The sequence below is a fragment of the Mauremys mutica genome, chromosome 3 (genome assembly GCF_020497125.1).
Source record: "Mauremys mutica isolate MM-2020 ecotype Southern chromosome 3, ASM2049712v1, whole genome shotgun sequence".
In the NCBI taxonomy this organism is placed as follows: domain Eukaryota; kingdom Metazoa; phylum Chordata; order Testudines; family Geoemydidae; genus Mauremys; species Mauremys mutica.
The window spans coordinates 60,564,996-60,589,577 of record NC_059074.1 but is presented as its reverse complement, the minus strand read 5'-3'; the positions used below and the strand labels follow the sequence as shown (position 1 = coordinate 60,589,577).

Genomic DNA, 24,582 nt, shown 5'->3' with positions numbered 1-24,582 from the left:
ACTCCCCTGGCTGTGGGAGGCACGGAAGCGGGCGTTTGCCAAATGGTGGTGGCGTTTCGTTGGACCGTGCGCACAAAAGGTAACGCAACCCGGAGTGGCACGTCTGACCCCACCACGTTTGTGATGGGGTCCTCGTCCTCTTTTACTTCCTCTATAGGGAGGTCCATAGCCGTCGCCACACGGCGGAGTAAGTCTTGATGCGCCTTCGCATCAACGGGGGGCGGCTCCCTTGATGCCGCGCCGGCCACTGCCTCATCGGGAGAGGATGAGGAGGATAACTCCTGAACGACCTCAGCCGAAGAGGGGTCCACCGCGTGGTGGGCTGGGGGTTCGGAGGGGCACTCTGGCACCACCGGAACGGCTGGCGGTGGGGATGGCGGTGGTCGGGATATCGATGCCTCTGGGACTCTGCGGTGGGCCGCTGGAGGCCTCGGCGGAGCAGGCATAGCGTCCGACTCATATTGTGCCCATGGGACCCAAAAACCCCACTGCTGGGCCCCGCTAGGCTGGGCTGGCGGCGTTGGAGGCGGGAGCCCATAGGCTTCTGCGCCGGAGGCGACCGACTCAGGGCGGGAAGGCCAGGGAGGTGCCAAAGAGGGTCCAGGGCACACCGCCGGGGGATGCTCTTCCCCTCGGCGCTGGGAAGGCGACCTCGCTCGACGGTCTTCACGGTGCCGGGAGCTCGACCGGTGCCGGGAGCTCGACCGGTGCCGGGGGCTGGTCCGGTGCCAGGGGCTGGTCCGGTGCCAGGGGCTGGTCCGGGAGTAAGATCTCCGATGCTGAGACCGACCATGATCACCGCGGTGCCGGGAGCTCGACCGGTGTCGGGAGCTCGACCAAGAGTGCGAACTGCAACGCCTGGAGCGTCCGCGGGAGTCTCGGTGCCGGGAACGGTGCCGGGACTGAGACCGGCGGTGCCTAGCTGGTGGCGACCTCGATCTGGTGCGACGTCGGGAGTGCGACCGGTACCGCGAAACGGAGCGGTACCGGGACTTCGACCGACGAGGAGACTGCGATCGGTGCCGCGATGGGGTGCGGTGCCGGGAGCGCGATCGGCGGGACGGCAAGCTGTCGACGGTGCGGGAGCGAGACCGGGACCGTGACCGACGTCCACGCCTCGATTCCATGGAGGGTGGCCGGACCATTGCCGCCGGTTTTCCCCTGGAGACGACAGCCCGCGCCGGCGGTGCCGGGGGCCGGAGGCCTGGAGCCTCTATGAGCTGTATCAGCTCTCGCGCCGAGGCGAACGTCTCCGGCGTCGACGGCCGCCGAAGCTCGACCACGGACGGCACCGGGGAGCGAGGCGGCGCCGGACTCGACGGCCCTTGCGGCGCCGGAGTCACAGGTGCAATGCACTGTTTGTGCAGAGGCACCACAGGGGCTGCAGGCTGCGGAGTCGCCTTGGCGGAGTCCTGCACGCGCGCCTGAGCCAAAGCCTTCGCCAGTCTTTGCTTCCTGGCGGGCGAGAGGGAGCGGTGCCGAGTCTTCGCAGCCGCTTTCTTCGCCGGCGGTGCCGCAGTCGGTGCCGGCGGTGTGTCCTGCACGGGAGGAGGCCGCGGAGGCGGCGCGGGCGGTGCCGGTGGTTGGAGGGACTCCTCCATGAGGATCTGTTTTAAGCGGCTATCTCGATCCTTACGGGTCCGCGGCTTGAATTTTAAACAGATCTGGCACTTGTCAGTTCGGTGCCCTTCGCCTAAGCAGCGGAGACACGCGTCGTGCGGGTCTCCTACGGGCATCGGTTTCTGGCACCCCGTGCAGGGCTTAAAGCCCGGTGCTTTGGGCATGAGCCCGCACCGGCTAAGGCAAAAAAAGGGGGAACCCCCCCTTTTTTAGCCTAACTAACTAACACTAACTATGCTAACTGAACAACTATAACTAACTATGCTAACTATGTACAACAATGAACTAGAGAAAGCTAGGGACGTGAAGAGCTATCAAGCACTCCACAGTTCCAACTGCCGTCACGGGCGGTAAGAAGGAACTGAGGAGCGGACGGGCCGGCTGGGGTATATATTTAGCGCCATGGCGGCGCCACTCCAGGGGGCGCCAGCCGGCCCGCCGGGGTTGCTAGGGAAAAAGTTCCGGAGAAGCCGTGCACGCGCGGCGCGCACACCTAACTGGAATGCATTGGAGCAATCACTCGAAGAAGAACTTTAGAAAGTACAAATAACATAAAGCTATTTATAAATGTAAAATAGTGCCTTCCATTCAAAAAGATCTCAAACCACTTTACAGATAATTTGATATAGAAATCATTCCACCCACCAATGAAAAGATACATTCCTTCCTTCTTCCCCTCCAGGCATCAGAGAATGGACTTCTATTTTTGTTTTACACTCCCCTCTAAATTCAAATAAATCATGGAGTAACCTGACATACACTAATGTTAATTCAGTCACACTGCTTTGGTTAAACGCAAAAGTTGCACAAATAGTTTATTTAGACTGCAAAATCTTTTGGACACACAGACCTTGCTTTCACATGTTAGTACTGTAAAAACAACACTAATGATTTCGAACAAAGAAAACCACCTTACCGTTTTTATGGAAAATTTTGGTAGCCTGAATGTAATAACCCAAACTGGAATTTGATCGTGACATTTGGGTTAATACCCCTACTCATGTAAGTGTCTTTAATGACCGCAATTAGCCAGGGACTTCAATTTTACATTTCATCTGAAAGGCAGTGCCTTCAGCAGCACAGCACAGCACTCCTTACCACCCTGCTGGGCACTGCTTTAAACAGATCAGAGAAAAGGATATTATCCTATTTAGTCACCAGCATCACTTCCTATAGCATCATTCTTTTCTCACTGGAGATGTATCATCCACACATTTTACTGTGCTGACTGATTATGTTTTAAGAGATCTGACTAAAATTACAACAATTATCATAAAACACTTATATACTACTGCAGGTTTCCATGGCACATTCTAGAACTCACAAATATATAAATCTTGAAATCCCTTTCACCAACAGAAGCTGGCCCAATAAAAGATTTTACCTCACCAACCTTGTGTCTCTTATACCCTGGGACTGACATAGCTACAACTACAATGCATCTGATAACTGAAGCATTTTACCTTTAGTTAGAAGATTAATGTATGGTCAGTTGTACTGTATACACACGATCATAAGCCAGTTCGTTTATAAGCCGCCCCCTGCCCCCACTCAAGATGGATAAATAAAAATGGAATTTTTTTTATAACCTGTTCATAAGCCGACCGTATAATTCAGGGGTCAGCAAACTTTGGCTCCTGGGCCATCAGGATAAGCCGCGGGGGGCCAAGATGGTTTGTTTACCTCCAGTGTCCGCAGGCATGGAGGTAAACCTACGTAAACAAAGTGTCCCCGCGTGCCAGCTGCTTACCCTGACAGGCCGGGACAGCAACTGGTGGGGACATTTTGGGGGAGGGGGGAAGAAGCTGGGGGTCAGTGGAGTAACCCCTGTGACCACTCCCCACATGACCCCACCCCTAGCCCGGGATCCCCACACTCTCCCCATCCCATCCCAGGCCATCTGGGGAGGGCCAGGGGAGGATGTCTCTGGCCTGGCTGGAGCTGCTCTGGCAGGCTGGGCAGTGCAGCCACAGCCTGCTCCAGTGGGGCAGACGGGGCGACGTGGCCACACCATGCTCCGGCACCCGGGCGGCGCGGCCACAGCCTGCTCTGGGGGTGCGAGGCCGAGCGGCACGGCTGCAGCCTGACAGCCCTGGAACTGCAGCTGCTTCGAAGGCTGGGGGGGAGCAGCGTGGCGGAGAGACTCTGGCCCCGCCTCTTCTCTTCTGGCTGTGCTGCCTCTCCTTGCCCCCTCTGTTGGGGGGAGGGGCTGTGTCCCACCTCTCACTCTCTATACCCGTTCATAAGCTAACCCCCTTCTCTGGTGCGTCCCTTTTTTTACTAAAAAAATTCGGCTTATGGACGAGTATATTCGGTAATTACTTTTTATCATGATAAGAAAGAGACATCTCTTATGTTTCCTAATTATTGTATCTCTCGGTCAAAGCTGTTTTACTTTCAGAACATATAGGTTAGGTTTTTAAATGTGAGTAGAGATGTATTTGAAATAAATCCATGTCTAAGGAAAAAAGTACATGAATTAACATTCTGTAGCTGCTTCCCTTCCTCCATTTCTTTTTCTTCACTTGTTTTAGTAACAGTTGTGGCCTCTGCTTTACCTTAAACACCACTTTAAAAATAAATAAATAAATAAAAAATTTCTGCTATTTGCCTAGTAGCTGAAACAATTATTGGGACTTTTCTGTAATTTTCAAATATATTAGTAACCAAAACTGACTGGATTATTTATCAACTCAAAAATATTCAATGCCTGTGCATCTAGTACAAGAATATGAGCCAAATTCTCCCCCATATGTTATTTCCTGCAGTATAATGTGGCTCACAGGGGATATGCCAGAGGCAAGGAGCATCCCTGATTGACAATTTCTTTAATCATGTTGCCAGACCAGATAGAGAGAAAGACTCAGTCTGTAGTAACTTGGGAACTATTCTGCAGGGTGAGTGGGCTGAAAATTATTACAGAACTTGGTTGCCTTTTAACTCCTTCACCATATGAAGAATTGGAACTTCTAGTATCTTATGACTGCAGATTTATGCAAAGAGGGAATGTACCATGAAGACAGTTCTTGCCTGCCATATTCCCCAGGTTAGTTCACAGGAAAAAGTGTGCATGAGGCTCTAATTTGAAGGTAAAAGTAATAAAATATATAAGAAAGTTAAAAGAGAAGCTTATCAATTAAAGTCAAATTCTGGTCTCTGGAAATCATGGGAGTTATACTGTTTTATTTCAATGCAACAAGGATTTGGTTCTTATCTGGTAACAATTCAGTAATTTAACTGCACATCCAGGCGCCTGAGCTTCTTAAATTCTAGTGTAGCGAGAAGTCCAATGCGAGAAGTTTACAGTTACTGAGTATATTCAGAACCCTATTTCCTGGATTATTGGAAGAAAAACCCCTCAAGAATTAGATATACTTACTAGGTTGCCAAAATGTTAATAGAAGCTTCTTCTGTGTTTAAAGCTGAATTGATTACAAGGCTCACTTAAAACTGAGTTGCTGAAGGCATAATTTAACAATATGATTGCACTATGTGCAGCAATGGAAAACATTTTTCTTAATGTTTTCCTCAGAAACATCAATCTCTTCTAAACTGTATGTTGTGACACTTTTTCTGTGTGATCATTAATATGAGAACTATTGTCTTTTCCAGAATGGATTTGTTTCATCTTGGAAACTTATTTTATAACACCCATAAATCCTGTTGCACTGGAATGCTTCCCATTCTTTAAACTAAGTTTTATTTGACTAATGTAGGATACAAAATAAATACCATGACAGAAGCAAGTAAACTTACCTCAAAAAAGCTCTCCACATATTGCAGTACATACACTCCACAATCACTGAAGTTGTTCTGTTGTGGCACTTTTGGATTAGAGCCTTTCATTACATCTTTGGAGAAACTTCTTTTACTGCCTTTCCTGACTTCCCATTCTACTTCCAAATATCTGTGACAAAAGGTGTACAGAAATCAAGACCTTTCTTTTCCTTATGGCATGTTAAAACTTTTGAAAAAAATGGAATTACATGTTTAGAACTTACTCCCTTAATATTTTCACAACGTTTGACCGGGAAGGGCCTCTCAGGGAGTCCATAAGCAGAATGCAGGGTCTATGAATGAGAAAAAGATTTATTTGTTTGTTTTTTTAACACACACTCTGAGAAGTACTGAGTATTTTACAACAATTAGAAAAGCACAAAAAGTTATATTACAACTTGCTTTGAAGTCAGTATAAATGCAAAATAAGTTATCTCTAGATTTAACATTTCACGAAGTCCAGAAAGCTTGAGTGGCTATTTAAAAGTGCCAATTTTAAAGAATCACATTGTGTCTGAAAATTATTTACTTATTAGATAGGTCTACACTGCAAAGAGAAACCCGTTGTGCTGATCTCAAAGCATGGGTCAACTGACTCACGCTCGCAGGTCTTGAGCTGTGGGGCTAGAAACAACAGTGTAGATGTCACTGCTCAGGCTGAAGCCCAGGCTCCGAGACTCTTCCCTCTTGCTAGGTTTCACAGCCCAGGCTCAAACCCAAGCAGGAATGTCTACACTGCTATTTCTAGCCTGAGTAAATTGACCCAGGTTCTGAGACTCTGCCAAGGGTTTTTCTTTGCAGTGTAGACATATCCTTTGTTACACATAAGACCTAAAGATACTCTCACTGAAAGATTAGAGAAAACTTACTCTATTCTTTCAGTGTGCAACTCTGGACATTTGACAAAACTGTGAGTACCACTGATCTTCTTGTACAGTCATTTAAGTGCTCTACCAGATTTTAAACGTGTACTTAACTTTAATTATGTGACTAATCCCATTGAAATTAATGGCACTACTTGCATCCTGGAAATGAAGCATGTGCTTAAGCACTTAGCTGGATTAGGCCTTCATCAATTTTGATTTTTGTGTGGATCTTTCACACAGCAATAGGGAAAAGGAGGACATTTAAAATAAAATGCAGTTGTAAATTCCCGAGATTCCATCTCTTATACTACTAAACTTTTTTTTAAAAATTGACTAGATTTCAAGTTGACAATGTCCCTTTACGAAAACAGCAAACAAAACAATGAAGAAAATGTAGAGTACACATTGTCAGATAACTGCAACAGAAATACAGTTAATGATTTAATGTACACATTTATATATAGTCAGTATCAAAATGACAATGTCCTCTTTTTTAATAAGTAATATAACCAAATATTTCAGAAACTCATTTACTGCTTTAAGTTGTAGGTCAGTACAAATGTAGGCACTTATGTAGGCATAACAAATGTCTGCACTTAAAAAAAAAAACCACACTTCTCCATATTTGGGGGAAAAAACCTAACTACCTCTTCAACTCACTCAGTGAACCTAATACAGAAAAAAAAAGTTTTGCATGAGCATTTAGTTTGCAGGACTTTCCAACCAGTGGCAGCAAAAGCTGAAGCAAAAGAAAAAAGTCATTAAAAAAAAATCAGGCAAAACACCTTTTGAAAAAGTCTGTTAGTCTATAAGGTGCCACAGGATTCTTTGCTGCTTTTACAGAACCAGACTAACACGGCTACCTCTCTGATACTTAATATTTGTTACTGGTTCATATACTTATCACTGCTAACAGTGGAAACAACTTGTCCTTGTATTCATGTACCCAAATGAATAGCCAACTCCCGACAACAGAAAACAAATGCAATGTTCAGATATAATACAAAACAATCTTTGCAGTATCTTATTATATTTTTATAGATGATGCTACTGCAAGTAACTACTTTTCAAAGTAGAATGGAAATATTTAACCATGTTTATAGTAAAAATAATTATGGTAGCCTAGTAATTGTAAACATTTTTGAATTGCATAGCCTTTAAACTTCGAAACAAGCTAAATTACTTACACAAGCAATGGGTTTTTAAATATTAAAATATTGTTTCAGCAAAGAGGTGCATTTTAAAATAATGAAGAAACGAAACCCCCAAATTATTTTTGTTGTTGTTAAACCAAGATTTTGACATGACACTTTGAGGATCTTGTTAGTAAGAGGGACCTTATGGTTATGTGTGACGATATGAAAGAGTTTATGGCTTTTAAAGTGATGTATCCATTTCTACAGATAGACTAGAGTTCAAAGTGCTAAAGGTAATCCATGGCACATTAAGCCTTTTTGTTTTGGGTGGGAGCAGTGTCGAAGGGGGGCGATCACCATCTGCATGGGGTATTTCATTTCAAACCATAACTTGAAGCCATTGCACCTCAAGCTGTGATATTCTTAGATCTCACAAGTTAGGTTTACTTCTGCTGTTATAAATAGGGCATAAAATATAATTAATTATGGATGATACTCATGCATTAAACCATTATATATTTGTTACTGTAAGCTTTATATTATACTATTACAACATGCGTGCATTTTTTTCCTTCTTTTAGTATATAATATAACACAAAGGAAAAACGATGAAGGAAAAATAGGATTAAAAGGTAGAGAAAGAATAGAAGGGAAGCTGTAAAGACATCAGTGCTAATTAAAAAGTATTTATGACTTTAGGAGCCTACATTTTTATCACTTAAAATGTGAACTACTAAAGCTAGTGATAGGCAATAAATTTGCTTTTTCATAGCTTTCAGGTTCTTGGAGTGTTTTCAATAGAAAGAAATGTTTTAGTGAAAAGCAATTGTTACTGTTCTGAACAAAGCAAAGGAAATACACCTAACAGGTAAGTCAGAGAAAGAGGTGCACGAAAGACGACAACTGCACAATATTTTTTGGCAAGAAATGGAGACTCTATATACATATTTTAGCTTTATATTATTTAATATCTATCACATTCTCCCCAGCTAATTTGAGATGCCCACAACTAAGGCCTTAATTCAACATCTATTTAGGCACATGTTGAATTGTAAGCAATTTCCTATGTATTTTGCTAAATAGGGATGGCACTTAAATACACGCTTAAGTAGTTTGCTGAATTGGAGCCTAAATACTAAATCACTAAGAACAGCAGTTTTATTAGAATAAAAATATCTTCAGATGCTTTTAAAAGCAAATCTTTCAACCTTAGCAAACCAAAAGGGAATATCTATTTTCAGTGCATAAGGAGTTCCACACAAAATCATAAAACTAGATAATACTGCAAAATATAGAAACCTCTAAAAATATAAACAGTATGTTAGCAGCATCTTATAAAGTTTGAGTGACACCCCTCTTAGTGCTGTCATTCTGTTTTACATTGTATTAGTTTGAAGCTCATTCTAATCAATACATCTTTATACTTACTGTATGCAAATATTAGGCTTCAGATGCCACTGTCCCAACTCTGAATTACAGTTATCATCAACAAGGCCTCCATCATCGCTGCTGTCTTCCTACAAAAACAAAATATTTGTGGGAGTTTATAGGCTGACTGCTTTTCAAATGGAATGCAAATAAAAATTACTTATTATATTTACAGTCTTTACTTAAGACAAGGAACTCAAGTTTAGCATAGTTTACTCCCACAAATTAACAGTAAATTTTGCATCATCAAACTTTCAGCTAACATTACTCCTTGTCAGTTTCCTATTGAGGAGACTCAGCAAACCTACCAGGATTGGGAGATGGCTTTTCAAAAAAAAAAAAAAAAAAAAATATTTGAAAAATTTTTGGAGGGAACTAGCCAACTCACAATGCAATGTGTAGCCAAGTTGAGGGAGAATTTAGATGGCTGTTCTCTGGCATCAGTGTCATACACATTTCACCTATGGCTGTGCCTTCTTAAAGGTTTCTATTGCAGTCAGCCTCTATATATTTTAGCTCAACTTACCTGTTTCTATTCCAATTCTGGCAAATTCTGATAGATGTGAATGGTAACTTCAAATCCAGGCTGAATCCTGAGCTGCTGCTGCAACAAGAAGATTCAACATACCCCCTTCTCCTCCCAAAATGCAGGGACTAAGGCCAAGGCAGCCTACACCATTATCCTGACTGCCTCCCTCCACCAACCCCAACTCAGACTCTCTGCCCATCCCTCTTACGGGCCTCTCAATCATCTGCTCCCAGCAAAGGTTCCCTTTTCATTGAGATTTAGGGAGTGCCAGAGAAAAAGACAATAAGGAGTCTATTTGGGGGAAGGCTTAAAGCAGACCCCAGCACCATCATGAGCTGGGAGAAATGAGTTTAGTCTATCTGCAACAGCAGTTTAGGTTTCAGCCCAGATATGAGGTTTTGACCACAAAAAAAACCACAAATGCAAACCTTGAAAACGATTATTCAGTATGCTGGGCTTGGTAGGAAGAATACTGCTTAACAAAACTCCAATCCCAAGATGTGCTATACTCAGTCTCTTTTTTTTTGGAGAGGGAGATAAATGGTAGAACAGAAGACTCCTATTACTCATGTGAAAAGATTTGAGGGTCTCTGATCCTTTGATTTCAGATGTGAAGACCTGCACTGGCATTGGTTCAATTCTGATGGCCTCTTAAGGGAGGATAACTTTGTATACACCTTCCGTAAGTACAGCCTTTACAGGCCCTGGAAGAATGCCCTCCCTCCCAGGACCTCAAAGCAGTGGACCTACAACGGGTTTGTAAAGGACATTTTCCATTAAGACCTCACAGTTTGTAAATCCCAATGTTTTCTCCTGATCCTCTGATTTGGTAGTGGAGAGTGAAAGACAACAAACCTAGACAAAAACCCCAATTTAAATTTAATTATAAAACAAGAAAAAACAAACAAACAAACAAAAAAAGGGACACGAGGGAAAAGCTCAGACTTGCAGATGGAAGCAGGACCAAAGAACTCTGAGGGGAGACTGCTGGGTGAGGAAAGTGGAGGGTGGAAGCATGTGACTAAGCGAACCAGGTAGAGGAAAAGACAGGCTAGTGAAGGAGCAACAGAGCTCAGGAACAGGTTTGCGGACTCGGAAAATGAAGAAGGGCCATAGCAGATGGTCGCTGAAGGTGAGAGGGCAAGGAAGAAGAGAAGAGCAGCTAGCTCTATAAGGAGAGGGGAAGCGTCAATGGAGAGGACACCAAACATGAGCCCCAGGAGGCTACGGGATGGGTTGCAGAGGATTGCAAGGGTGAATAGGAATCGAGAGGACTTGCAGCCAGAGGGAACAGGGGATAGACCGGAGAATCACACCGTCACCAAGAAAAGGCAGGTCTACGTGATTGGGGACTCCTTACTGAGAATAGACAGGCCTGTAACCAGAGCTGATCCAGAGAACAGAAAGGTGTGCTGTCTGCCAGGTGCTAAGATACAGGATGTGGACCTGAGGCTGAAGAGGATCCTAATGGGAGCAGGAAAGAATCCGCTGATTGTCCTTCATGTGGGGAACGAATGATATGGCTAAATTCTTGCTGGAATGTATCAAGGGAAACTGTGCCAGGCTGGGGAAGACACTTAAGGAAATCGAGGCTCAGGTGATCTTCAGTGTTCCTAGAGAAGGGCAACAAAGGTGTGACAAGATCATGGCGATCAACAGATGGCTCAGGCAGTGGTGCTATAAGGAGGGCTTTGGGATGTATGGCCACTGGGAAGCATTCATGGACAGAGGACTGTTCTCTCGGGATGGACTTCACCTGAGTAGGGAGGGAAATAGACTTCTAGGATGGAGGCTGGCACAACTGATTAAGAGAGCTTTAAACTAGGAATTGGTTGGGAGATGTCCAGGTAATCTCCACGCCAGATTTTAACATTGAGAGGGAAGAAAACAAAGCAAGAAAGGATACTGTCATGGGTAGGAGAATGGACATACGGAAGAAGGGTACTTTAGATACAATTCTAATAGGTTATACCGGTGGTAGAACGTCTGGGCCTAATCGGGTAAAGAATGTGAGTGAAGCCAAATAGCAAGAATTAAGATGTTTGTACATCAATGCGAGGAGCTAGGTAACAAAATGGAGGAACTAGAGTTACTGGTGCAGGAAGTAAAACCGGATATTATAGGGATAACAGAAACATGGTGAAATAGTAGTCATGACTGGAGTACAGATATTGAAGGCTATCTGCTGTTAAGGAAAGACAGAAATAAAGGCAAAGGTGGTGGAGTAGCATTGTATATCAATGAGGTAGACTGTAAAGAAATAAGAAGGGATGGAAACCTGCCTGGGCAAAAATCACACTGGGGAAAAAAGCTACTAGAGCCTCCCCTGAGATAGCGCTTGGGGTGTGCTATAGACCGTTGGAATCTGATTTGGATATGGATAGAGACCTTTTTAATGTTTTTAATGAAGTAAATACTAATGGAAATTGTGTGATCATAGGAGACTTTAACTTCCCAGATATAGACTGGAGGACAAGTGCTAGTAATAATAATAGGGCTCAGATTTTCCTAGGTGCAATAGCTGATGGATAGGCAGGAGTTGTAGACCAAGCTGTATGAGCAAGCATCTCAGAGAGGTGATTAAGAAACAGCAGAAAGCCTACAAGGAGTGGAAGATGGGAGTGATCAGCAAGGAAAGCTACCTTATTGAGGTCAGAACATGTAGGGATAAAGTGAGAAAGGCCAAAAGCCATGTAGAGTTGGACCTTGCAAAGGGAATTAAAACCAATAGTAAACAGTTCTATAGCCATATAAATAAGAAGAAAACAAAGAAAGAAGAAGTGGGACCGCTAAACATTGAGGATGGAATGGAGGTTAAGGATAATCTTGAACAGCTTAATGGGACGAAATCAGGGGGCCCAGATAATCTTCATCCAAGAATATTAAAGGAACTGGCACATGAAATTGCAAGCCCATTAGCAAGAATTTTTAATCTGTAAACTCAGGGGTTGTACCATATGACTGGAGAATTGCTAACATAGTTCCTATCTTTAAGAAAGGGGGAAAAAAGTGATCTCCAGGCCTGTCAGTTTGACATCTGTAGTATGCAAGGTCTTGGAAAAAAAATTGAAGGAAAAAGTAGTCAAGGACATTGAGGTCAATAGTAACTGGGACAAAATACAACATGGTTTTACAAAAGGTAGATTGTGTCAAACCAACCTGATCTCCTCCTTTGAGAAGGTAACAGATTTTTTAGATAAAAGGAAATGCAGTGGATCTAATTTACTCGATTTCAGTAAGGCATTTGATACGGTTCCACATGGGGAATTATTAGCTAAATTGGAAAAGATGGGGATCAATATGAAAATTGAAAGGTGGATAAGGAACTGGTTAAAGGGGAGACTACAATGGGTCATACTGAAAGGTGAATTGTCAGGCTGGAGGGAGGTTACTAGTGGAGTTCCTCAGGGATCGGTTTTGGGACGAATCTTATTTAATCTTTTTATTACTGACCTTGGCACTAAAAGTGGGAATGTGCTAATAAAGTTTGCAGATGACACAAAGCTGGGAGGTATTGCCAATACAGAGAAGGACCGGGATATCATACAGGAAGATCTGGATGACTTTGTAAACTGAAGTAATAGTAATAGGATGAAATTTAATAGTGAAAAGTGCAAGGTCACGCATTTAGGAATAACAAGAATTTTTGTTATGAGCTGGGGGCGCATCAGTTGGAAGTAACAGAGGAGGAGAAGGACCTCGCAGTATTGGTTGATCACAGGATGACTATGAGCCGCCAATGTGATATGGCCATGAAAAAAGCTAATGCTGTCTTGGGATGCATCAGGCGAGGTATTTCCAGTAGAGATAAGGAGGTGTCAGTACCGTTATACAAGGCACTGGTGAGACCTCATCTGGAATACTGTGTGCAGTTCTGGTCTCCCATGTTTAAGAAGGATGAATTCAAACTGGAACAGGTTCAGAGAAGGGCTACTAGGATGATCTGAGGAAAGGAAAACCTGTCATATAAAAGGAGACTCAACCAAAAGAAGGCTGAGGGGAGATATGATTGCTCTCTATAAATATATCAGAGGAATAAATACCATGGAGGGAGAGGAATTATTTAACCTCAGTACCTATGTGGACACAAGAACAAATGGGTATAAACTGGCTATCAGGAAGTTTAGACTTGAAATTAGATGAAGGTTTCTAACCAGCAAAGGAGTGAAGTTCTGGAACAGCCTTCCAAGGGGAATGGTGGGGGCAAAAGACATATCTGGCTTCAAGACTAAGCTTGGTCAGTTTATGGAGGGGGTGGTATAATGAGAATGAGCCTAATTTTGGCAATTAATTTGTCTTTGACTACTAGTGGTAAATATGCCCAATAGCTTGTGATAGGATGTTAGATGGGGTGGGATCTGTGTTACTACAAAGAATTCTTTCCAGGGTGTCTGGCTGGTGAGTCTTGCCCACATGCTCAGGGTTTAGCTGATCGCCATATTTGGGGTCGAGAAGGAATTTTTCCTCCAGGACAGATTGGCAGAGGCCCTGGGGTTTTTTTGCCTTCCTCTGCAGCGTGGGGCATGGGTCACTTGCTGGAAGATTCTCTGCACCTTGAAGTCTTTAAACCATGATTTGAGGACTTCATTGGCTCAGACACAGGTTTGATACAGGAGTGGGTGGGTGAGATTCTGTGGCGTGCATTGTGCAGAAGGTCAGACTAGATGATCATAATGGTCTCTTCTGACCTTAAAGTCTATGATTCTATACCTACAAAGTCTGTCTATTGCCAAGGAATGGCATTTAAAGAACAGAGAGTAGATGGTTCCAGGACCTGCTATGAAGACAGAAGCAGAGGAACTAAGGGAAAGTAATAGTCACTGGTCTCTTAAAACCTCAGCTAAATCATTATACTCCATGGTCAATAAGCAAAACTGCACAAAGCATAGTGCATGATCTGTACAGCAGATTCTTACTGAGCCAATTTCATGAAAGAGTATATCGTTAATCTTCTAGGAGCTAAAATGCAAGTATAATTCTAATACTGAGCAACAAATGCTTTAGGTTCTAACCTTACAAGTGGCAAATCTAGGTTTCATACAATACAAAATTTACTATCTGCATACTGCTTTTAAAAACACTCTTCACACATACAATCTGATTTTTATTCTTCAGAAGGGGAACAATAGTACACATTACCTAAGCAACATTATTAAGTTCTTTACCTGGTTATCTTGATCTTCAGAAAAATCTATAAGCTCATCTTCATTTAGTTTACTGCCATCAGTGGAGTCTTCGCTATAGTTCAGCCTGATCTTGTGCAAGCCATCTGTATTAAACACAGATGGCCATAAATTTAAAAATCAAATACAACATCATTTTTATAACCTCATAATGGACTAAGTGAAATGTTCCTCACAAATAGAATTTCAGAGTGTTTTGCATTTGAAATCTTTAGACCTAGACCAAAACGATGACTAGTGAAACTAAGCTATATGTGTTTATGCCACTAGCAAAATTCTGCATTATAAATTACTTCCTGAAAGCTTTACATTTCCAAAGGAACTTTAGGAACACTAGTCTCAGAGCCCTTGTGAAGTAGGTAAATAAATATACCAGTGTTACAGATGAGAAAGCAGAGACATTATGTGACTTGTTGCTTGATCACAGCATTACAGCTCAGTTCTTCTCCATGAAACCTTTGCCTAATGTACTCTATGTTTCCCCACACAAAGGAGTTGTCTTTCTGTGCTTTACTTCTTGCATCTATCAAAACAAAACTAGTAATACTTTATATTTAAAGTCCTTTTTCTTTGGTAGGATTCAAAGCACTTGCCAAGGGTGAGTTAAAACATTATTGGTCCTATTTTACACATGACTTAACTAAGGGCTAGTCTACACTTACCTGCCGGGTCGACGCGGTGAGTTCGACTTCTCGGAGTTCGAACTATCGCGTCTAATCTAGACGCGATAGTTCGAACTCCCCGCGCGCTCCGGTCGACTCCGGAACTCCATCACTGCAAACGGCGGTGGCGGAGTCGACCTTGGAGCTGCGGACTAAGGCATAGTTTTGAAGTAATTTGCCTAGAGAGTACAGGTCAGGACTCAGTCCCTTAACCCACATGGGTATTTTAAAGATGAAAGCAGCAACAGAAAGTGGGGTTGCACTTTTACAGAACCTGCTCCCCCCTTCCCACATGCGCACGCGCACACACACACACACACACACAAATGTTGGTATGACCGAGTTGGAGCAATTCAGAAAACTAGGTTTTTTCACTATGCTATGGCTGCCAACCCTATAAGTCATGGGACAGGCTCTCAAATCAATGAGATTTGTTTTAAAATCTCATTTTGTATATAGATATAGACACACAAGTTAAATATATATATGAGTTTCTTTTTATTTGTCTTCTTGTTTCTGAGCCTTTGGAGTACAATTGTTTCATGTTTTCAAACTTCTCTGTATGATAAAGTACTGGAAACTTTCATTTAAAAAAAAAAGGAAGCTGATAGTTGGTATTTTTCTTAAAGCTGGAAATATGACTGAATGAGACTATCACAAGACTGGTGATAAACAGGAGCTGGAAACAGCTATGCATTTAAATAGCTGTTCACCTACGCCCAGTGTTTCTAAGGGGTTAACTTAATAGTTTAAAATATGACTTTTCTATGGCACAGATACCTGGGGAGTAAGGAGGAAAAGGATATTAGAACATATAGTAGAACCTCAGAATTACAAACGCCTCAGGAATGGAGGGCGTTCATAACTCTGAAATGTTCATAACTCTCAACAAAACATTACAGTTCTTTCAAAAGTTTACAACTGAACACTGACTTAATACATCTTTGAAACATTACTATGCAAAAGAAAAATGCTGCTTTCCCTTTATTTATTTTTTTAGCAGTTTAACACAGTATTGTAATTGCTTTTTTTTGATCTCTGCTGCTGCCTGATTATGTACTTCCAGTTCCAAATGAGGTGTGTGGTTGAGTGGTAGGTTCGTAACTCTGGTGTTCATAACTCTCAGGTTCTACTGTAATTCCATCATCTTATGAATTATTAAAGCAACTGGGCAAAGCACGTAACGAATGTTATGGATGTCAAATTTTAAGTGTAAAGGATTAGCAACTGTGAGCCACCTCATAAATCACAACTAATAAAATAGTGGGAAAACTGCATTTTCTTCTCCCTCTCATAACTCAGACACTTGACGATACATATTTTGTCTAACTTTTCAAAAAAGTTTCACTTTGAGGCAGACACCAAGCACGGAAAATTTCAGGCACAAAGTGTTATATCCTTGGGGGCAACAGCTTTAGGAAGAAATCACTGGAGACACAGAGAGCTGTAAACCTTGGAGCAGCCATTTATTGCTACACACAGAACTAACCAACAGCCAGCCAAACAGGCTGGGCTATCCCCTAATAATCTGACTCAGTTGCCATAACACCACAAGATTCTATTACCATGACAACCAAATACGCAACATATTCCTCCTCCCTTAATAAGAATGTCCCCAAAATAAAACAAACACTAACTAGAGAAGGAGAGTAGACTGCCTCCATTCCCGGCTAAACCCCGCGGATTATTTTGCCCCGTAACTGTGGGTTCGCCCTAGCTAAAGATCCAGCCGATGAGGAGGCCATTTGTCTCTAGGTGGATTACGGCGAACTTTTGGTGTGGTTGCACCCGAAAGTGTCTTGGGCGCGGCCCTGACAATGGGCTCAGGGTTCGTGGAGTGAAGAGGTGAAGATGGGGTATCAGCTCATGTCAGGCAGAGGGGTATCTCTGCCACTGGCAGTAATGGAGGGGTAAAGTCAGGAACAGGTGACTCTTGATTCGGTGTCTCGCAGGAGGTGGTGAAGTCAGGCAACTCTACTGAAGATGTATCCTAAGGACTGGTATGACCTGGCAGCAGCTGATCTACATGTCGCCGCCAGGTGAGATCCTCTGCAGTCTGTACAGTGTAGGAAACAGGTCCCGTTTGAGCGATGACAGTGGCAGGGACCCATTTAGCTCCAGAAGTATAATTCCGAGCCAAAACCAGCTGTCCCGGGCTAAAGGTTTGGTCTTTTGCTCTGGGTGCACGCCTGATGACTTGATTTTGCTGCTGACATTGCACAATTTGTCGGGGTTCAGAAGGTTTCAGCAGATCAAAGCAAGTGCTCAGCTGTCGTCCCATCATTAGAAAGGCCGGGGATGCCTTGGTCGTAGCATGAGGTGTGTTTCTGTAGGATAATAAGAAGGTGTCCAGACGCTTTTGAATGGATAATTGTCCCCTTGCCGATTTCAAGGCTTGTTTCATTGTCTGCACAAATCTTTCAGCTAATCCATTGGTGAATGGATGATATGGTGCCGAAGTGATGTGGTGTATCCCATTTGCCTTCGTAAACTTTTGAAACTTCTGAGAGACGAACTGCGGTCCGTTGTCACTCAAGTTGTTCTGGCAGACTGAAACGACTAAAGAGTCCTCGGAGTTTTTGGATAGTACTCTCTGCAGTAGTGGACTGCATTATAGAGACTTCTGGCCATTTAGAATGGGCATCTACCACCACCAAGAACATGCTTCCTTCAAAGAGGCCAGCGAAGTCAACATGAATACATTGCCACGGTTTTTCAGGCTAATCCCATGGATGTAGGGGTGCCCACTGGGGTGCATTCCTCACACCCTGACATGACATACAAGCTCTTGCCTTCTCTTCAATAGCACTGTCCAAACCAGGCCACCAAAAATAGCTTTGGGCAATTTCCTTCATGCGCACTATTCCACAGTGACCGGAATGGAGCTGTTCTAACATCTGTGATCTCAGTGGTGGTGGGATAATGACACGTTTCTCCCACAACAAACAACCAGATTGGATTGATAACTCCGTCCTCCTGGACATGTAGGTAACAAGGTCAGGTGAGACCAGAGAAGTTCGCCAAGATGTTCCATACATCACCAGGTCCATAACTGGGGACAATATTGGGTTAACTCGAGTTGCCTTCTTTACTTGAATAGCGGTGATAGGTGTATTCCCTACTTGTTCAAAGTAAAAGATTTCCTTTTGGGCAATATCTTGACGGGTGACTGGCAATGGCAGCCTTGAGAGACCATCCGCATTGCCGTGCAGAGTGGATTTCCTATATTTGATTTCATATGTGTGCGCAGAAAGCAACAATGCCCACCGTTGCATACGACTAGCGGCTAATGGAGGAATGCCTGTGTGGGGTCCAAAAATTGAAGTCAGGGGTCGATGGTCAGTGAGAAGAGTAAACTTCATCCGAACAGGTACAGATGAAACTTCCGAATTCCAAAAACGATTCCCAATGCCTCACGTTCGATTTGGGCATAGTTAGTTTCCACTTTGCTTAGAGTGCATGAAGCAAAAGCAATAGATTTTTCTTCTCCCGAAGGCATAATGTGTGACACGACTGCTCCCACTTCATAAGGGGATGCATCACAGGCCAACTGTAGGGGTAAGGATGGATCAAAGTGCGTCAGATGCACCCTTAGCTTTGTTAAATGCAACATCACAGGCTTTAGTCCACTTCCAGGTCTTGTTCTGCCCAAGGAGTTCGTGAAGTGGTTTTAGCAGTGTGGCTAACTGTGAGATAAACTTTCCATAATAGTTCAATAGTCCTAGAAACGAGCGAAGCTGGCTAACATTTCGAGGAGGGGGAGCCTCACAATAGCCTTAACTTTGGCAGGGGCCTTACGAAGACCTGTAGCATCAATGATGTGTCCCAAATATTCAACAGAGGGCTGGAAGAATTCACACTTATCTTTGCGGATTTGCAGTCCATACTCTTCCAGTCTTTGTAGGGTAGCCTCTAAATTCTTTAAGTGATCCTCCTCAGTCCTTCCAGTGACCAGGATGTCATCCAGATAGCACTGGACTCCTGGCAAGCCACACAAGATCTGGTCCATAGCCCTCTGGAACAGGGCGGGAGCAGATGTTATTCCGAAGGGTAGGCGACAGTATCGATAAAGCCCCTTATGTATCACAATAGTCAACAGCTCTTGGGACTTTTCATCAATGTGCATCTGTAAATATGCTTGACTCAGATCAATCTTACTGAACTTTTGTCCCCCAGCCAGGCCTGCGAAGAGGTCATCGATGCGGGGAAGCGGGTATTGCTCTGCACATAACACTGGGTTGACAGTGACTTTAAAATCACCGCAAATCCGGAGGGAGCCATCTTTCTTCACTATTGGAACAATAGGAGTTGCCCATGGGCTATGGGTAACTGGCATTAGGACTCCATTTTTGACCAGGCACTCCAGGTCCACTTCGACTTTCGGCCTGATGGCATATGGCACAGTTCTGGCTTTCAGATATTTTGGCTGACTGCCAGGTTTAATATTCAATGTCACAGTGATTCCCTTCATACTTCCCAGATCCTCTCCAAAAACAGTAGCATGTTTTCTTAGTATAGTGGTCAGACCGGTTTCTTCTTTAGTCACTCGGTGCACTTCTGCCCAATTCAGCTGGATCTTCCTAAGCCAAGACCTACCCATTAAGGCTGGGTAATTACCTCTCACCACAAACAGTGGTAATTTAGCAGCCTGTCCATTGAGCTCCACCTTAACATCAGTAGTGCCCAACATGGGCACAGCTTCTCCCGTATACGTCTTCAGCACTGTTTTTGTTGCTTTAAGTGGAAGATGCTGTAGCTTTTCTTTATACACAGTCTCTGAGACCAGTGAAACGGCTGTACCGGTGTCCAGTTCCATGTGTATAGGTTTTCCGTCCAACAACGGGGTTACCCAGTATTCATGTGAGCCCACTGCCAAAGACAAAACGTGGAGTGGCTCTTCTTCTTGTGAGGAGGTATCTCCTTGGTCATCCTGGGTCTGCTCTAGGGTATGCAGATTTCCCTTTTTGGTCAGCCAGACCACAGGCCTCTTTTTCTTTTGTTTACAGGCACACTCAATGTGTCCCTTTTTGCCACAGTGTCGACACACCAGGTCCTTACACCAGCATTCTGATGTAGAGTGACCCAGCTTACCACAGCGGTAACATTCCTGACTCCCCACAGTTTTGTGGGTAGGTTCTTGTGACACCTTATGCACCCTAGGGGATGCACCGATGGATTGTGCCTCCTTTGTAGCCAGTTCCATGGAGACAGCAATTTCAATGGCCTTCTGTAAGGTAAGCTGAGCCTCTGTCAATAGGCGCTTCCGTAGAGCTTTACTGTGCAGGCTACACACTAACCTGTCACGTAGGGCCTCATTTAACATCTCCTTAAATTCACAGTGTTCTGCAAGCTTTCTCAAAGTTGCTACAAATTGTACAACTGTTTCATCTTCTTTCTGGTTTCTTTTGTGGAACCTATATCTTTCAGCAATTACCAGTGGTTTTGGAGAAAAATGGGACCCCAGGATTTCCACAATGTCACTGTAAGATTTGGTCTCTGGCTTAACAGGGTGTAGAAAGCTGCATAGCAGGGAGTAGGTCTTAGCCCCTACAACACTTAAGAATATTGGCCCCTTTTCCTCTTCTGTAATGTCATTTGCAACAACAAAAAGCTCAAAACGCTCAGTGTACACATGCCATTGCATTATAGTCTTCTCAAAAGGTTCTAGTGGCCCTGTAAGTGTAGCCATGATTTTAGTTTCAGTTTGCACAGTCAGAGCAAACAAGCCAGTTCTCACCCCCTTCCAGCAGCAAACAAGGTTTGTTTGTTTGTTTTTATACCTTAACTTCTACTTCCTTCTGTTGCTGGGGTAGCACAGAGATCCCATCCTCGTCGCCACGTTGTTATATCCTTGGGGGCAACAACTTTATGTCTCCGGTGATTTCTTCCTAGACTGCTGTAAACCTTGGAGCAGCCATTTATTGCTACACACAGAACTAACCAGCCAGCCAAACAGGCTGGGCTATCCCCTAATAATCTGACTCAGTTGCCATAGCAACACAAGATTCCATTACCACGACAACCAAATACACAACACAAAGGCTAAAATTAGGGAAATTAGCAGCATATGAAGATGGGGTGGTTCTAGAAATTATTTTGAAGTCTTAACTTTAGCAGCCACTACATTCACCAGCCATTATAAATTTTACCACTAGTACAGCATTTTGAAATATTATTCCCTTTAAATAAGGTTGAAGGTGCAGCTATTTTGCATAAGCAAGCTAAAAACTTGTCCAAATTTAATTTTTGAGAACATGGGTACAATTTTTAAACCAATCTACATGACTTAAGTCCCATATTCAAAAGTGTCTTAGGCACTTAAGTCTAAATCGATCTTTAAGAAATAATTCACAGGCATCAAATATGTAATAATACATTTTGACGCATTTCCTTCTTCCTCCTCTTCCCTTTCCACTATGATGCTGACAGAAGAGCTGAGGGAGTCTCTTGCTTGGAACAGAAAGGAAATGAAAGAAACAGAAAGCCACACAACTGCAGCAATTGTGCACTAAAGTTTTATACAATCAAATTTTAATGAAACTTTGAAGTTTCGTACATATTTATCTTTATAGAATAACCAAATTTATATTCCTGGTAAAACCTAGAAAAAATAAATCTGTTAAACGCCCTAATCCTGCATACAAAGATCAAACCTAACGTGATCTCTGTATTACCTCACTAGACATCTCTCTCAATTCAAATACATTCCCATTTATGACTACCATTTCTGGAAACTAACTGAATGTTTTGAGATGTTCTTAACCAAGACAATTTATGTTATTTTAAAAGTAATATTTCATGATAGTATTAACAGCTTTACTAAAATTAAATTGCATAATGTTTACTACATTGTCACCATTCACTCATTCTGTAATACTATCAGAAAGATCAAGGGCCCCATTCTGCAAAGATTTATGCAGGTGCTGAACTTGCTCACTGAGAGTAATCCAGTTGAAGTCAATGGGACTAATCATAACACAAGTCTTTGAGGCACTAGCGCCAAAGTCTCTCCAGAAAGATTTCTGGTTCAACAGTGCCTGGCCCAGTGCATTTAATCAGTTCCCTGCCACTACAGGAGTCTCAGATAAAAGTCAGGTTGGTGGTGTCAAATTGGTCAGCCAATCACTGTGGTACCCAAAAATTAGTGAACACTTTTGAAAATGCTGGCCTTCATCTTTCTGGCTGTGCCCATCTGTGAAATGGTAAAGATAAATACATCATCTTTTATGAAGCATTCACACGAATGCTTAAAAGTGTTAAATACCTCAGAAAGCCCATGAGGAAATGAACCTTTTATTCATGCATGGATTATATGATGTGTGGTAAGGCAGGTATGGGGAGAAGCCCATACACTGATAGATGGAGGATACAAAAATTAAGTAGCCTCATTTCCTGAGTTGTCCATCTTGCGCACTGAATGCAGAAAAAAGTATGTGAAATTGTATAATAATACATACGTACAGGAGAGAAGAACCAAGGTTCCACAGCTGAGAGACCTTTCTTCTGATAATATGAACTCTCTGAATCTTTCATCCTTAAGTAATCAAAATAGATTTTAAAAGTACATACCCATAGGTTGTACAGCAGTTGTGTATTCACTCTGCATGCCATTCTCGTCGGCAGTCCTATGATCAAGTTTATGACATGCAGATTCCACGGTCCTAGGTTCTTCTGAATCACTGTCTATTTGATTTACTTTTTTAATTCCACTTTTTCCCCTACAAGGGCTTCTTCTACAATATAGCAACTCACTGTCCTCCATTTCCCTGTTTGTGTCAGTTAAAGCTACAGGAAGTTTTTTGTTCAGTGTTCTCTTTACTGTAAACTTGGAAGGAGAACTCTGTGAAGATGAATCCAATTCATTTGGCAAAGGAGATGGAGTGCTGCTCTCTCTCTCTGAAGAGGATGCTTTTATCTGCATGGGTGCACTTTCATGGTAGTGGGGATTTGGTTCATATCTGGGTTTTTCTAAACCAGGAAAACAGATGACAGCTAAAAACCAGTGAGCACTGCAAAAGAAAAATAAATTAGTAAGTTTATACTGATTTAATGTTTAAAGTTATCAAAAAATAAAGTGGCAAAAATTGTAGTTAGCAACAACTACTGGGGATGGGAGTTGGTTTGTTTTTCCACTTTCCTGAACAAATTTGCTTTAAGCATCCATAACATTCTCTGAAGGCAGAATTATTCCATGTACTTAGCTAGCCACCACCAAACTCATTAATAGTATATGTTTAGTTAAACAGGGACACTGTCTGGATATTTCTGTCACTCATTGTTCATAACTCCTTTTCCCTCTCTGAAGTTTAAATATGTTTCCTTATTTTTTTCTCCTCCAGTATGGACTAGTTTGTTAACTGCAGAGCTGATATTTTACAGCTGCATCTCACTTTTTTTCCTGGAGATTCTGTGCTTGCAGCCCAGCCTGCATGTTCAGTTAATCAGTCTTGGCTGTTGCTGGCATAGCCAGCCCACAATCCCCAGCTCCCTAAACCCTCTAATTATAAGTATGATCCCACACACCTCTTCCAATACCAAGTAATGTTTGGTGGAGGAAAAACAGAGGAAGAAGTGGAGACCATGCTGGACACCACCAGTGTGTGAAGCCATAGGGGAAGAGAGTTTACACTTCCTCTACTCCAGTGTCCAAAAAACTGGGGGGAAACAAACCAACCAACCCAGAAACAAATCTTGTCAGGTGAAATTCAAACCCCCGTTTCTCCCACAGTAGGTGTTTCATCCCTTTGCCATTACAAGTTTTACTGAGAACCTGCACCTCCACACAATCACACATGGAGTGACAGCAAATTAGAGATTGGGGGTTTGGAGGTGATCTGATTGAGCTCTCCTGGAACTATTGTAACACAAACAAAACAGAGCTTTATACAGATGCAGCCATAGCTGAAGAGTTTTAACTAGTGGCTTTCGCTAAGAAAATAATTGACTTTGGGTAAAATTTTCAAATGTACTTAGACTCCCAGGGCACTTAAGGGACATTTTTAAAAGTGACTTGGGCACTCAGAAAGCCTAAGTATCATTGAAAGTCAATGGCACTTAGGCTCCTAATTTTTTTTATTTAGAAAATCACACTTATGTGCTTTTGCATTTTATCCCATTTCTTATTCCTTCCAGCACTTACTAGATGCACAACCATAAGCTTTTTACTTGCAGATACTATGCCAAATTCCAGTATTGCATCTGTCAAGTGTTGTTTTTGTGTGTTGTTAACGGTATACTTTATCGCCAACTCTATAAACAGACTGATTGTTTACTAGCATCTGAATGCAAGTAACATCAGTTTCAAATTTTGATTTCTAGGCTGTCTCTACACTGGATAGTTGAACCACTGGCAGCTGAACCAGTAAGATTGTAGTGCTGTAA

The 24,582-nt window shown here is 42.9% G+C and overlaps 1 protein-coding gene across 10 annotated transcripts in view; it reads right to left on the bottom strand.

The window, feature by feature from the left end:
• SENP6 (SUMO specific peptidase 6) overlaps window positions 1-24,582 on the bottom strand; it is a 187,038-nt gene that overhangs the window by 5,133 nt on the left and 157,323 nt on the right. For all 10 annotated transcript variants that reach the window (XM_045010858.1, XM_045010854.1, XM_045010861.1 and 7 more), the window contains 5 exons: window positions 22,771-23,210; window positions 14,522-14,625; window positions 8,828-8,916; window positions 5,622-5,690; window positions 5,377-5,527 (listed from right to left, as the gene is read on the bottom strand). In XM_045010858.1, the coding sequence (XP_044866793.1) occupies window positions 5,377-5,527; window positions 5,622-5,690; window positions 8,828-8,916; window positions 14,522-14,625; window positions 22,771-23,210 (853 nt within the window). The remainder of the gene's footprint in view (window positions 1-5,376; window positions 5,528-5,621; window positions 5,691-8,827; window positions 8,917-14,521; window positions 14,626-22,770; window positions 23,211-24,582) is intronic.